General features: G+C 42.6%; 1 protein-coding gene across 1 annotated transcript; it reads left to right on the top strand.

Annotated features, from left to right (window-relative positions):
• LOC309381897 (apoptosis-associated speck-like protein containing a CARD) lies at positions 1–7,740 on the top strand. Its single transcript, XM_081933211.1, has 3 exons — positions 1–362; positions 4,828–4,887; positions 6,086–7,740. The coding sequence occupies exons 1-3, from the start codon at positions 86–88 to the stop codon at positions 6,412–6,414; spliced, it is 666 nt and encodes a 221-aa protein (XP_081789337.1). The 5' UTR covers positions 1–85; the 3' UTR covers positions 6,415–7,740.
• The last annotated feature ends 5,674 nt before the right edge of the window (positions 7,741–13,414 follow it).

Raw genomic sequence — 13,414 nt, 5'->3', positions numbered from 1 at the left:
TTGCGCGCTTTTTTCCGCTTCGCGCCCTTCTTTCTTTTTCTTCTGAGCCTTCTGATTTCGCGGAAGAAGGAGAAGAAGGAGCGCGATGGCGAAGAGCGTCCGCTGCTACCTGGCAGAAACCCTGGAAGACCTGACCAAGGGCGAACTGGAAAAGTTCAAGGCGAACCTGAACGACTTCCCGGTGAAGGAAGGCTTCAGGAACATCCCTCGAGGAAAACTGGAGAAGGCGGGCGCCCTCAAACTCAGCGACCTCCTGGTCCATCACTACTGCGATGACTACGCCGTGGAAGTGGCCGCCAGGGTCCTGTCGGATAGTAACTGCAAGCCCCAAGCTCGGAAGCTTCTCAGGGACACCGGGAAAGGTAGCGCATGAGATGAAGGGCGGTTTCAGCGGCGGTAGGAAAGCTGGATCTGGAGCTTCCCCTCACCTAGCAAGCCCCAGGTTGGTCGGACCTTAGTTCCCAACCCTAGAAGATCTTGGGTGGGGGGTGGAGTTGGGTGCAACCACAGTTGACCCAAATCAATGGGACCCCCCAAAAAAACTTTTCAGCTTCCACAGAGGAATTCTTTGCTGGGATTCTGATTTCTCTTTCCAAAAGTTGGCTATGGAATAGATACATCCCCTTTTCTCATATTTTTGTACTTTATATATAATATACTTTATATTATAAAATGTAATATATTTTATAATTTCTATGGAAACCAACCCAGTTTTATGCACCATAGCTTATCTGTTTTTCAGTGCATACCAATTACGCAGGCACAATTATTTGTTTAAGCATTTGTCTAATGCTTCTGAATATTTTATATATTCATACACACACATATACATACACACATGTATACATACATTCCGTGTGTATTTTATACACATACACATACACATACACGCATATATATATATATATATGCACAAATTATCAGCACAAATACAACACACACACATATCTATATATATTATATATATGTGTGTGTATTTGTGTTACAACCCTTGGTATGCCTAAATATGGGAGGAAGGTCACTACTCCCTCTTTCTGTCCTTCGGCTCATCACAGGAAATTTATTTATCAGTACAAATACAACACTATATATATATATTGTGTTGTATTTGTACTGTACGGAGTTTATTGGTATGTGTGTCTGTTTTGAGGGTGGTCTATGTTTCGGCTCTCCAGGTGGCGAGTTGTTTGGATTTGTCCCAAAGTATGGGGTGGATCTTGTTGCTGAGTTTGAGGTGAAGTTTAAGGAGATTTTTGTTGATTTGGTCTAGGTGGAATCTTTTTGTGTGAAGTTCATTTCTGATTAGGGCTAATTCTGTTATTTTCAGAATGCGTTTGGTGACTGCAGAGTTGGAGTGGAATTTTAATTGGAAGCATATGGGGGTTAAATTTTGATCTCGGCAGTTGCGTAGGAATGTGAGGTCATCTTCAGGTAGGTGCTTCCGGCTTGGTGCTTCCAGGAGCAATGTGAGGTCTCAGCCTCACCACCTACTTAGAAAAAACCACCAGATCCAAAATAAAAGCCTCCCCCATCAGTAAAGAGATCCAGCAAAGAATCATTCCCAGAGAAAGATCATCCAGATGCCCTAAACTCTATGGTCTCCCCAAGATACACAAAGAAGGAACCCCACTCAGACCCATAGTCAGCTCCATAGGCTCACCTCTACAAAACCTAGCCAAATTTCTCGCCAAACAACTACAGACCTATGCAGAATCCATCACCTCACACGTAAAAAAACTCATTCCAGTTCATAGAGATCATAAAGAAACAAAACTTACAGCCCAGCGACCTACTCGTGAGCTTCGATGTCATATCCCTCTTCACCCAAGTACCAATCAAAGAAGCCTTAACAGCTATCCAAAACAAATACAACCCCCCCAAACATATCCTAGATCTGACCAACCACTGCCTTTCCAACACATACTTCATCTATAACGGACAAAAATACAAACAAATAGAAGGAGCACCCATGGGATCACCCCTCTCACCTGTCATTGCTAACCTCTACATGGAACACTTTGAAACCCAAGCTCTAGAAAAATCCAATCACAAACCCAAACTCTGGCTCAGATACGTAGACGACACCTTCATAATCTGGCCACATGGGAAAGATAAACTGGACAACTTCCTCACACACCTCAATAGCCTACACCCCAAAATACAGTTCACCATGGAAACAGAAGCCAATAATCAACTCCCCTTCCTAGATGTCTTAGTCTATAAGAAATCCAATGGATCCCTAGGACACACCATCTACCAAAAGAAAACACACACACACCGCTATTTACACGCACTCTCACACCACCACCCAGCATAGATCAACTCTGTAGCCAAGACACTCATCTCCAGAACAAAACGCTGACGAACAACACCTCAAAACCGAACTACACACTCTCACCAACGTACTAATATCCAACGGATTCCAAAGAAACAATATAGCTAACCTAATCCAAAATGAAAACCCCACTAAAATCCAAGACAGTAAACAAGAAAACGGCAAAGCCCTCCTCCCATACATAAAAGGCACCACAGACAGAATCAGCAAGATCCTCCACAAACACAACATCAAGACAGCATTCTACACAAACCGAAAAATATCCACCATCCTAAGAAACCCCAAAGACAAAATAGAGTTAGAAAATCAAGGAGTATATGAAATCCCATGCACCACCTGCCCTACCACATATATCGGACAGACCAACAGAAGAATAAAGGCACGCATTGAAGAACACAAAAACTCAGTCAGAAAGGAGGAACCAACTTCTTCCCTGGTCCAACACCTCAAAGCCACAGGACATGATATAGACTTTAAAAAGACCAGAACTATTGCCAAAATTGAACACTTTAACAACAGAATAATCAGAGAAGCGATTGAGATAGAGAAGCGGTCACACAGTATGAATAAACGAGATGATACCTCCCGCCTACCAGCCATTTGGAAACCCGCCCTCACTAACAAATGAGTTCCTAACACAAAAAATGATATCAGACCCACACTCACAAAAACCACACAGGATGTCACTATCACACATCCACGCAAAAAGCAAGCCCAAACCCACACCGAGGATGACCTCAAACCAGAAGCCCGACCACAAACCAGAATCCAGACCACATCTGCATTATTAGCCACTTTAAACCCCTCCAATCCATACATGAAGCAAACTGATGCCCACCATGGAGATGTGGCACCACCACAAACGCGAAGCCAAACAACAATAACGCAACTCACCAGCTCAAATCCCTCTACAACTCAGACTAACACAAGCACAACCAAGCCCCCACCCATACAGAACACGCCCCCATCCAATCAGAACACAGCCAAACTCCCATCCAATCAGAGCACAGCCAAGCCCCCTACCAATCAGAATACACCTCCTCCTAATCAGAATGCAGCCAAGCTCCCACCCAATCAGTTCAAATCCCCACTGGCAGTTAAAAAGAGGAACTGGCCGAGACCTCACATTGCTCCTGGAAGCACCAAGCCGGAAGCACCAACCTGAAGATGATGAATGAGACTTCATCGAAACGTCGTGATGATACTTCCAATTCTACACGGGAAAAAACCCGAACAACCAAAGACATATAAATACATATACTACACACACACACACATGTATATATATTTTTTGCAAAGCCATAAAATCCAAACAATGAAAGCATTAAGCTAAAATTTGATACCTTTTATAAAAGATATGAGACATTAAAACACCATCTATAATAAATATAATGCAATAAAGAGTAACCCGGTAACGGAAAATAAAAGCAGCCCTAAAAAGCTAGAAATATCACAGCACCACTAACTTATTCCTGTATTAAGAAAGCCTGGAAGAAAAATGTCTTTTTCTGATTCTGCAAAAGCAATAAGGGCCACTTTGGGTGTCGGTTAGCAGAGTGTGGTGCCCAGCACTTTGAAGATAGTTAGGCCCGCAGTATTTTGATATGGGCAAAAGATAAGGCAATAAAGCCTCTATAGTATTTGCTTGGAACAGAGCTAAGAACAGAAATGAAGATGGATATTCTTCAGATACAGAAATCCCAAGACCAAAAGGGTTTTATACTTTGACAGTACACATTAAATTGTGTCTGAAAACAAGTGAAGAGGGAATGAAGATAGACTGCTGGGATGCACTCTAGTTTCATCGAACTCCAGTCTCTGGTTTTTCCTCAGAAATTGTGCTAACTGACATTACAAGTCATCTTCAGCGGCAGAACCAGATATAAATTATGAGGACATAATTTATCATAGAAAGTTTATTCTTATCGAGGTAGGGCAGTCACTGGTGTCTCCATGCACCATGTGGACATCATAATCAGGTTGCCCTGAAGGGAGCCCCTGGCCAACACTCAGAGGACACAATAAGAACAGAGAAATGAAGCAACTTTTACTGTTCTTATCACCACAATAATAAAGACTCTTGTCTGTTTCTAGTCAGTTTCACTCCTTGTTTCCCTCCAGGAGCATTCTAGGCATCATCCTCTGGAGGCCCTCCAAAAACCAGGGATCATAGCAGAGTCTTCACATAAAGAGAGTCTGCATAAATGCAGTCCAGTTTAAAGTTGCCAGCACAGCTTCATTCTAGGTGGAGAACAAGGACCCAAATTAAACTGTGTATCACAGCCTCAGGTGTAATCCCAAACTGAAACCCACCAGGGTCCGTCAAGATGATTCTGCTGCACAGGTCCAGCTTCCTTGGGGGAGTTCACTTGCTACCATTTTTCCAGCTTCTCTGATCTATGTAAACATGATCTCTTAGAGAATATCAGACAAAATTCTGCACATTGTCCATTTATTGCTGGTTTTGTACAATAACCTTTTTTCCCCTCCAGATGTCTGCAATTCTGTTCAGGAACCTGTGCCCCAGCCCATCACCCACCCAAGCCAACCAGGTGAGTTCCTTCTCCATCAGTAGATAGGAATTAGCCTGCCTGGCTATTTGCTTAACACATCTTCTCACTTGAAACCCATGTGTAGCTTAGAACAAATTTAAGTGAATTTTCAGTTTCACAGCAATTTGATTTCTCTCTTAAACTTCAAGGAATTGCAGGGATATTATATTAAAACCTTAGTAAAGAGAACATATTTGTGCCTACATGTGGTCAAGACTTTTGCCTCCCACTCGGAAGGTTGAGAGTTCAATCCTAGATAGCAGCAGCTGTTTCCCTCCTAGAGCCAAAGAAAAAATATCTGCTGCGAACTCCACATGGTGCCAGGAAGGGCATCCAGCTGGTAAATGCTTGGTTGCATACAGTCATCCCAACTCTCTTCCAGATTAAGGGATTACAGGATCCTACAAAGAGTTGTGTTGCTCATATTGTTTTATAAAGACTCGTTTCACCTGTTAGCTTTCGCTTCATGTCTTGGATTTAATTTTTTTCAAAGTTGTTTGTATAGAATGAAACAAGCCTGGCTTGACAACATTGAATCTACTGCAACCGAGATATTTGTTGTTCCCCAAACAGTATTCATAGGACCCCATAATTAAATAAAAATATTTTTATTTGAAAATTTGAATAGTTGTAAGCTTGTAATTTATGCAATTTTTGTATAATTTCCCTTAGACTGAGATGTTGGCTCCTAAGGTAGCATGCATTCATTTTTTAAAGAAACATTCTCCTGATTGTCAAACTGGGCCTTGAATTATGAAAAAAAGGAAATGATCAGAACATTATGGAGAGGAAGAACATGATTTCACAGCATTCTTAAAATTATCTCCTACAGTGGATGTGGATTTTACTCTAGGATAAAGTGACAGAGATAACTTTCATTTCAGTTAAGAATATATACCCTTAAAGCAGGGGTGAGCAGCTGACCACTTTATGATCTGACCACTTTATGACCTGTGGACTTCAACTCCCAGAATTCCTGTGGACTTCAACTCCCAGAATTCCAGCATGGCTCAGGAATTCTGGGAGTTGAAGTCTACAGGTTGTAAAGTTGCCATAGTCACCCACCCCTGCCCTAAAGAGTCTCCTATCACACAGCTTTATCTGCAGTGAAGAGAGGGCTGATGCTGAACTAATGTAAGTGTTGTTATATAATATATTACTATTTATTTTTCCTTTTATTTTTTATTTTTTACAGCAGTTCATGCCCCAGGAATGCACTTCATTGAACGCCATCGGGATGCTCTGATTCAGAGAACAACTACAGTAGAAGAAATTCTGGACCAGCTACACGGAATTGTCCTGAGTGATGAGCAATATCAAAAGATCATGATAAAGGGAACACCCCAGGATAAAATGAGGGAGCTCTTTAGCCTGCTGCCTGGCTGGAATGAATATTGCAAGGATTTGCTCAAAGAAATTCTGAAGACTAAAAGGAGGGCTCTCTATGAAGACCTTGAAAGGCAGTGCGGCCATAGATGTGAAATACCACCTCAGGGCATAAAATATCCAGCTACACAAACATCCTAGGAATCCCACTGACAGGTACATACAGGTATAGACAACATACAGGTAGTCTTATGCCCACTTAACGTCACAACTGAGCCCCAAATTGATGTTGCTAAGTGAGAAACTGGTTAAGTGAGTTTTGCCCTCCATGTTACGGCTTATCTTGCCACGTTTCTTAAGTGAATCACTGCAGTCGTTAAGTTAGTAACCCGGTTCTTAAGTGGATCTGGCTTTCCCTGTTGACTTTGCTTGTTGGAAGATCGCGAAAGGGGATCAGATGAGCCCGAGACAATGCATCCGTCATAAATGTGAATCCGTTGTCAAGCATCCGAAAGTAAATCACATGACCATGAGGATGCTGCAACAGTCATAAGTGCAAAAAACTGTCATAAGTCACTTTTTTCAGTGCTGTTGCAACTTTGAACAGTCACTATAAGAACTGTTATAAGTCAAGGACTACCTGTAGTATCTTGCGGAGTTGCTGTATTTAGAGTTGTCCTGGTTACTGTTCTATTTTGTTGAGTTGACATAGTACAGGTAATCCTTGACTTACAACCACAACTGAGCCCAAAATTTCTGCTGCTAAGCAAGGCCGTTTTAAGCAGGTTTTGCCTCCATTTTATGGCCTTTTTGCCACAAAAAGTAAATCACTGCAGTTGTTAAGTAGGATTTTCCCATTTCTTTCTGGGGAGCATTTCCACTATGTAATAAGGTCTCCTAGTCAAACCCCATGCTCAAGCAGGAGATCCTATACCATTTCAAAAAAGTGGCTGTCCAGTCTCTTCTTAAAAACCTCCAGTGATAAACGCCCTACAACCCTTCTGAAGGCAAACAATTCCACTAGTTAATTGTCCTCACTGTTAGGAAGTTTCTCCTTCGTTCTAGGTTGCTTCTCTCCTTGATTAATTTCTATCCGTTGTTTCTTGTCTTGCCTTCTGGTGCTTTATAAAAGATATTCTGGGGCTCTGTAAAATATAGATCAAAAATATATTGATCCCTTCTTCACATTCACATTCCTCTTGCATGCTCATAGTTTTTGATTTTATTCCCAATGAAACTGCTTTTTATCCAAATAAATGTAAACATTTATGCAACAACCACAAGAAGTCTTGTCTAGTTGTTATGGACTATAATTCCACACCACCACCAATCCCTGGTCACTTGTCATGCTTGCCGGTGTAATGGGAACCAACCAGAGGTGGGTTACTCCTGTTTGGGGCGAACCAGTAGTGGTGGTGGTGGCGGGAAGCTCCGCCCACCCACCCGGATGCTTCTGGGTATGTAACAGGCTTTTCCAAGGCTGGCCCTTTGGGTAAGGTTGCTTCAAAAGGCACCATAACAATTCAACATTGGTGGTTCTCAGGTGTTTCCTTCTGTCGGAGGGTACACCTAGCTCTGCTACACTTGATGTAAAGGAAAGTTACAGGTAGTCCTCGACTTACGACCACAATGGAATGCAACATTTCTGTTGTTCAGCAAGACAGTCATTAAGTGAGCTTTGCCTCCATTTTACAACTTTTCTTGCCATGGTGGCTAAGCGAATCATTGCAGTTGTTAAGTTAGTATTAACACAATCATTTAAGTGAATCTGGCTTTCCCATTGACTTTGCTTGTCATCTTTTTATTTTTGAGGATCAATTCGGGTCCATTTCTTCCCCCTTTACACATTTGTTTTGCAACTCTCTATGTAGCCAAACCACTTCAACAGATCTCTTTCATACGGGTCACTGACTTCTATATCCACACCACGTCAACTCAGCATTCCCTAATTCTCAATCACTTGTTTAATACATACACACACACACACACACACACACCAAAGGTGGGTTGCTCTCGGTTTGGGCGAACCAGTAGTGGTGGCGGGGGAAGGCTCCGCCCATCCTTCCGGACTCTTCTGCACATGCAAGAGAACCGATAGGAAAAATAATGGAAACCCACCACTGATACCCACGCATAGGGCCCACCGATCTCTTCTTTCCAATAATTAGCTCTAGCTTCCATTGTGAGAAAGGCAACTCTTGCCATTGGTTAGTTGTTCTCACTGTAGGAAATTTCTCCTTAGTTCTAGGCTGGTTCTCTCCTTGATTAATTTCCATCTCTTGTTTCTTGTCTTGCCTTCAAGTGCTTTGGAGAATAGATCGATCCCTTCTTCACATTCACATCCCTCTTCGATACGCATAGTTTTTGATTGCATTACAAATGAAACTGCTTTTTATTCAAATAAATGTAAACATTCATGCAACAAGAACAAGAAGAAGTGTTCTCTAGGTGTTATGGACTGTAATTTCCCCGTCATCCCTGCTCGCTTGCCAGTGTAATGGGAACCCATACGTGAGGCCCACCAAACTATGTATCTCTTCTTTCAAATACGGTAATTAGCTCTAGCTTCTGTAGAAAATTATCACCCAGCCCTCTTCCAAAAAAATGAAATATCGTAGGAAATATTGAAAAGGCAGAATATTTCCCTGGAAATGAAGAAACATGTTTTAAGAAGTCACCCTGCAGCTTCCTGCCCATCCCCCTTTGTCAATGCCTTTAAGATGTCCAAGCTAGTCCACTTTACATAATAAAGAGTTCTCTCCTTCAGCTCCAGGGGGATGGGATTAAGGCATGATAATATTAGCCCTTTACCCAACTCATCACATGGCATCTGAGAACTCAACCAAACCTGGATTCAAAACAAAGCCTAGAGAGTTGCCCCTGCATGGCCCCATGGGAGTCTGACAACCAATTAGAATTCAAGCTTAAGATCGAAGGCCAGAGAGGGCATAAAACCAGGGGCTCAGCTTCCCTTTCTTTTCCTTCTCTTCTTCCCAAAATTGAAGCATGTGATCACCTTTTCTGTTCAGGACTCAAGCCATGTCCAGGCAAGCCATGGCCTGCCCACCATTAAACCATCTTTCCAAGCAGCCTCCGTGTCTCCAGTGTCTTTTTCCCCACTTGGAACCGAACCCAGAAGGACATTTCTTCCAGCACTTCCATTGTGAGACCAGAGGTAGGGAAGTTGCAGAGCAGCATTTCTCAATCTTGGAAAATTTGTGTGGACTTCTAACTCCCAGAGTTCCCCGGCCACTAGGCAGCTGAAATCCACACATCATGGCTGAGATTGAGAAATCTCTGTAGAGAGAGAGCAAACAAGATGATTTTGATAGAGATACACAGAATCTATTGCCTAGTCCAAAGTAGCTAGAAGGTCCAGATAACATTTCAGAAGTATCTCAGACAAATGCCTTCTTAATTCACTAAACTCTAAGAAGGCGATGTCTATGGAGATTCTCAATCATCCAGGTCGTGGTTGTTCTAAAGGTGCTTTGTCAAAAAAAAAAATTGGCCTTTCTTGTTTTTGTTGTTTTCCTTTGAAAATGTTCCACTTCTCATTCAAGATGCATGAACTGAAGAAGCTTCTTGGATGAGAAGCAAAACCTTTTAAAAGGAGCGGAGGAGGTGGGGACACAAGAAATGCCAGTTGCCTTTTGGAAAAAGCATCTTTGTCTAAGGAGGAGAAGGAGGTACAGTATAGCATAATCAGGCTTGCAAGATTTGTTTTAGTCAATCTCAAAATAGTTTTAGCCTTGGCGTGGACTTGATTTCCTTGTGTGTTCTACCAAAAGCTCATGAAATAGTTATCTAAACGTTCCTTTTACTGGTAGCCCCAAAGGTAGTCCATTATGTTTTATTTAGAAAATTTATGTAACAATAGCGATAGAATTTAGATTTATATTCCGCTTCACAGTGCTTTACATATAGCCACCTACTCACTCACAATGACTCTAGGCATCTTACAAACAATAAAAACAGTAATCCGTGTTAGTCCTGATATAGTATGAGTATCGTATGTAATATGATTTATGATCTATGACCTGTCACTTTGTTGTCTGGTTGAGACCTTATGCACCAGAGACACATTATTTGTGTGTCCAATCATACTTAATACAATAGCAGAGTTGGAAGGGACCTTGGAGGTCTTCTAGTCCAAGCCCCTGCCTAGGCAGGAAACCCTATAACGTTTCAGACAAAAGGCTATCCAACATCTTCTTAAAGCCTTCCAGTGTTGGGGCATTCACAACTTCTGGAGGCAACCTGTTCCACTGATTAATTGTTCTAACTGTCAGGAAATTTCTCCTCAGTTCTAAGTTGCTTCTCTCCTTGATTAGTTTCCACCCATTGCTTCTTGTCCTGCCCTCAGGTGCCTTGGAGAATAGCTTGACTCCCTCTTCTTTGTGGCATTCCTGAGATATTGGAACTCTGCTATCATGTCTCCCCAGTCCTCCTTTTCATTAAACTAGACATACCTAGTTCCTGCAACCGTTCTTCATATGTTTTAGTCTCCAGTCCCCTAATCATCTTTGTTGCTCTTCTCTGCACTCTTTCTAGAGTCTCCACATCTTTTCTACATTGTGGCGACCAGAACTGAATGCAGTATTCCAAGTGTGGCCTTACCAAGGCATTCTAAAATGGTATTAACACTTCACATGATCTTGATTCTATCCCTCTGTTGATGCAGCCTAGAACTGTGTTGGCTTTTTTAGCAGCTGCTGCACACTGCTGGCTCATATTTAAATGGTTGTCCACTAGGACTCCAAGTCTAGGACTACCTTTATACCTTGGTCAATGGATCTCAATGGAAGTTGATGCAATAGAGGAATTGGACGGTGTGGTTGGCAGTCATTCGGCAAGCTAAGCATAATTTTCAAGAACAAACTCCCCCTAGGCCGGAAGAGAAAAGTTTTCAATCCATGTGTGCTTCCTGCTCTAACATGCCAGTGGAATATGGATACAAATCTCACAATTGATACAAAAGCTACAAAGAGCCATGGAAAGATACATGCTCAGCATTATAATCAGGGGTGAGCTTCAAAAATTTTATCAAGGTGTTCTCGCCCGATTGCTGGGTGGGCGTGGCCATGGTGGGCATGGCCATGTCGGCCTCCGGCACCACAGCGGGGGGGAGGGGTTCCCTCCCCGGCCTCCGGAGGCTTTCCTCAAACTTCTGGGAGGGCAAAAACAGCTTCCCCAGGCTCTGGAGACCCAGTGGAAGGTGAAAACAGGCCGTTTCCGGTCTTCCTGAACTTCCAGTAGGCCAGTTTTTCGCCTTCCCCGGGTCTCCGTGTGAGCCCTGCACTCACCTGCATTCAAAACAGTCTGAGTGGAGACCTGGGAGGGGAGGAGGGGTGGGCGGGGCCAGCCAGGCATAGGATTTGGAGGGGGGGGTTCTCCAAACTGCACAGAATCTTAGCGAGAGGTTCTCCCAAATCCCTGGGAATCCCCAGCAGCCCACCTCTGATTATAATAGAAGATAGAAAGACCTGCACATGGATTAGAGAAGTATTCAAGATTGTCAAGAGAGTAAAAGAATTGAAATGGAAATGGGCCGGTCACATAACAAGAAGAATTGATGGCAGGTGGACCAAGGCAGTCATAGAATGGATCCCACTCGATCAAAAGCGTCCATGAAAGAGACCTAATACAAGATGGAGTGACCACATCAGCAATTATTGTGGGCCCAATTGGCAAAAGAAAGCTCGGGACCGTGTTGGGGAAGAGGCCTTCATCCTGCAGTGGATAAATGATGGCTAAAATCATGATGAAGATGTGGTTTTGCAGGAAATGTATTTACTTTGGGTTTCCATTAAAAATCTCTCCACTTAACGACTACCACAAAAAAAGTTGTAAAATTGGATCTGGTCATATGGTGACTTACTCTACTACCATCATGACTTACTACCTTAATTGCCAGATTCAATTGTGATCATCATTTAGAATAGAATAACAACAAAGTTGGAAGGGACCTTGGAGAACTTCTAGTCCAACCCCCTGCTCAGGCAGGAAACCCTACACCATTTCAGACAAATGGCTGTTTAATCTCTTCATTAAAACCTCCAGTGATGCAGCACCTACAACTTATGGAGGCAAAACGTTCCACTGATGGTTCTAACTTTAAGGAAATTTCTCCTTAGGTGTAGGTTGCTTCTCTCCTGGATTGGTTTCTATCTACTGCTTCTTGTCCTGCCTTCAGGTGGTTTGAAGAATAGCTCAACTCCCTCTTCTTTGTGGCATCCCCTGAGATGTTGGAACACTGCTATCATGTCACTCCTTGTCCTTCTTTTCATTAAACTAGACATACCCAGTTCCTGCAACCATTCTTCATATGTTTTAGTCTCCAGTCCCCTAATCATCTTTGTTGCTCTTCTCTTTCTAGAGTCTCCACATCTTTTCTACATTGTGGCGACCAAAACTGAATGCAGTATTCCAAGTATGGCCTTACTAAGGCATTATAAAGTGGCATTAACAGTTCACATGATCTTGATTCTATCCCTCTGTTGATACAGCCTAGAACTACGTTGGCTTTTCTGGCAGCTGCTGCACATGGCTGGCTCACATTTAAGTTATTGAGAACTACCTGTAAATAGTTTTTTTGCGGTCTAAATTCCTGTTAGTTTTAAACTCCAGTGTTACTTAGGAGACAAATACAATAAAGGCTGTGAATAAAAACATTTTTTACCTAATTTGTTAACATGGAAGGACCCACCAGATAAGCCAGGAAAAATGGGAAAAAAAGTTGAATTCAGCAAGAATAGGAAGCCTAAGACGTGTGTGTCAGTGCTGGGTTTCCTTTTTTTTTTTTACTAAGGTTCACTTGTGCACTCATGCATGTTTGTGTGCACGCACGACACTTCTGCACATGCGCAGAAGCATCTGAACAGGTGGGTGGAGCCTCCCATTGCCGCCACTTCTGGTTTGCCAGATTCGGGCCGAACTGGAAGCAACCCATCTCTGGTGTGTGTGTATTAAACAAGTGATTGAGAATTAGGGAATGCTGAGTTGACCTGGTGTGGATATAGAAGTCAGTGACCTGTATGAAAGAGATCTGTTGAAGTGGTTTGGCTACATAGAGAGTTGCAAAACAAATGTGTAAAGGGAGAAGGAATGGACCTGAATTGATCCTCAAAAATAAAAAGATGAAAAAGTTAAAGAACAAAAGGCCGGATAGGAAGAGACCAGTGGGGAGGTGGAAATAGGA

Source organism: Natrix helvetica, assembly GCF_964273705.1.
Source record: "Natrix helvetica genome assembly, chromosome: Z".
Classification (NCBI taxonomy): Eukaryota; Metazoa; Chordata; class Lepidosauria; order Squamata; family Natricidae; genus Natrix; species Natrix helvetica.
The sequence above is the reverse complement of the archived record's forward strand: the minus strand, read 5'-3'. Positions and strand labels throughout refer to the sequence as shown.

What these genes read in the sequence shown, in the direction of transcription:
- LOC309381897 (XM_081933211.1), top strand. Translation starts at nt 86, where the DNA reads ATGGCGAAGAGCGTCCGCTGCTACCTGGCAGAAACCCTGGAAGACCTG. An exon ending in TCTCAGGGACACCGGGAAAG is followed by an intron (nt 363 to 4,827) that starts GTAGCGCATGAG and finishes TTTCCCCTCCAG; the next exon opens with ATGTCTGCAATTCTGTTCAG. An exon ending in CACCCACCCAAGCCAACCAG is followed by an intron (nt 4,888 to 6,085) that starts GTGAGTTCCTTC and finishes TTTTTACAGCAG; the next exon opens with TTCATGCCCCAGGAATGCAC.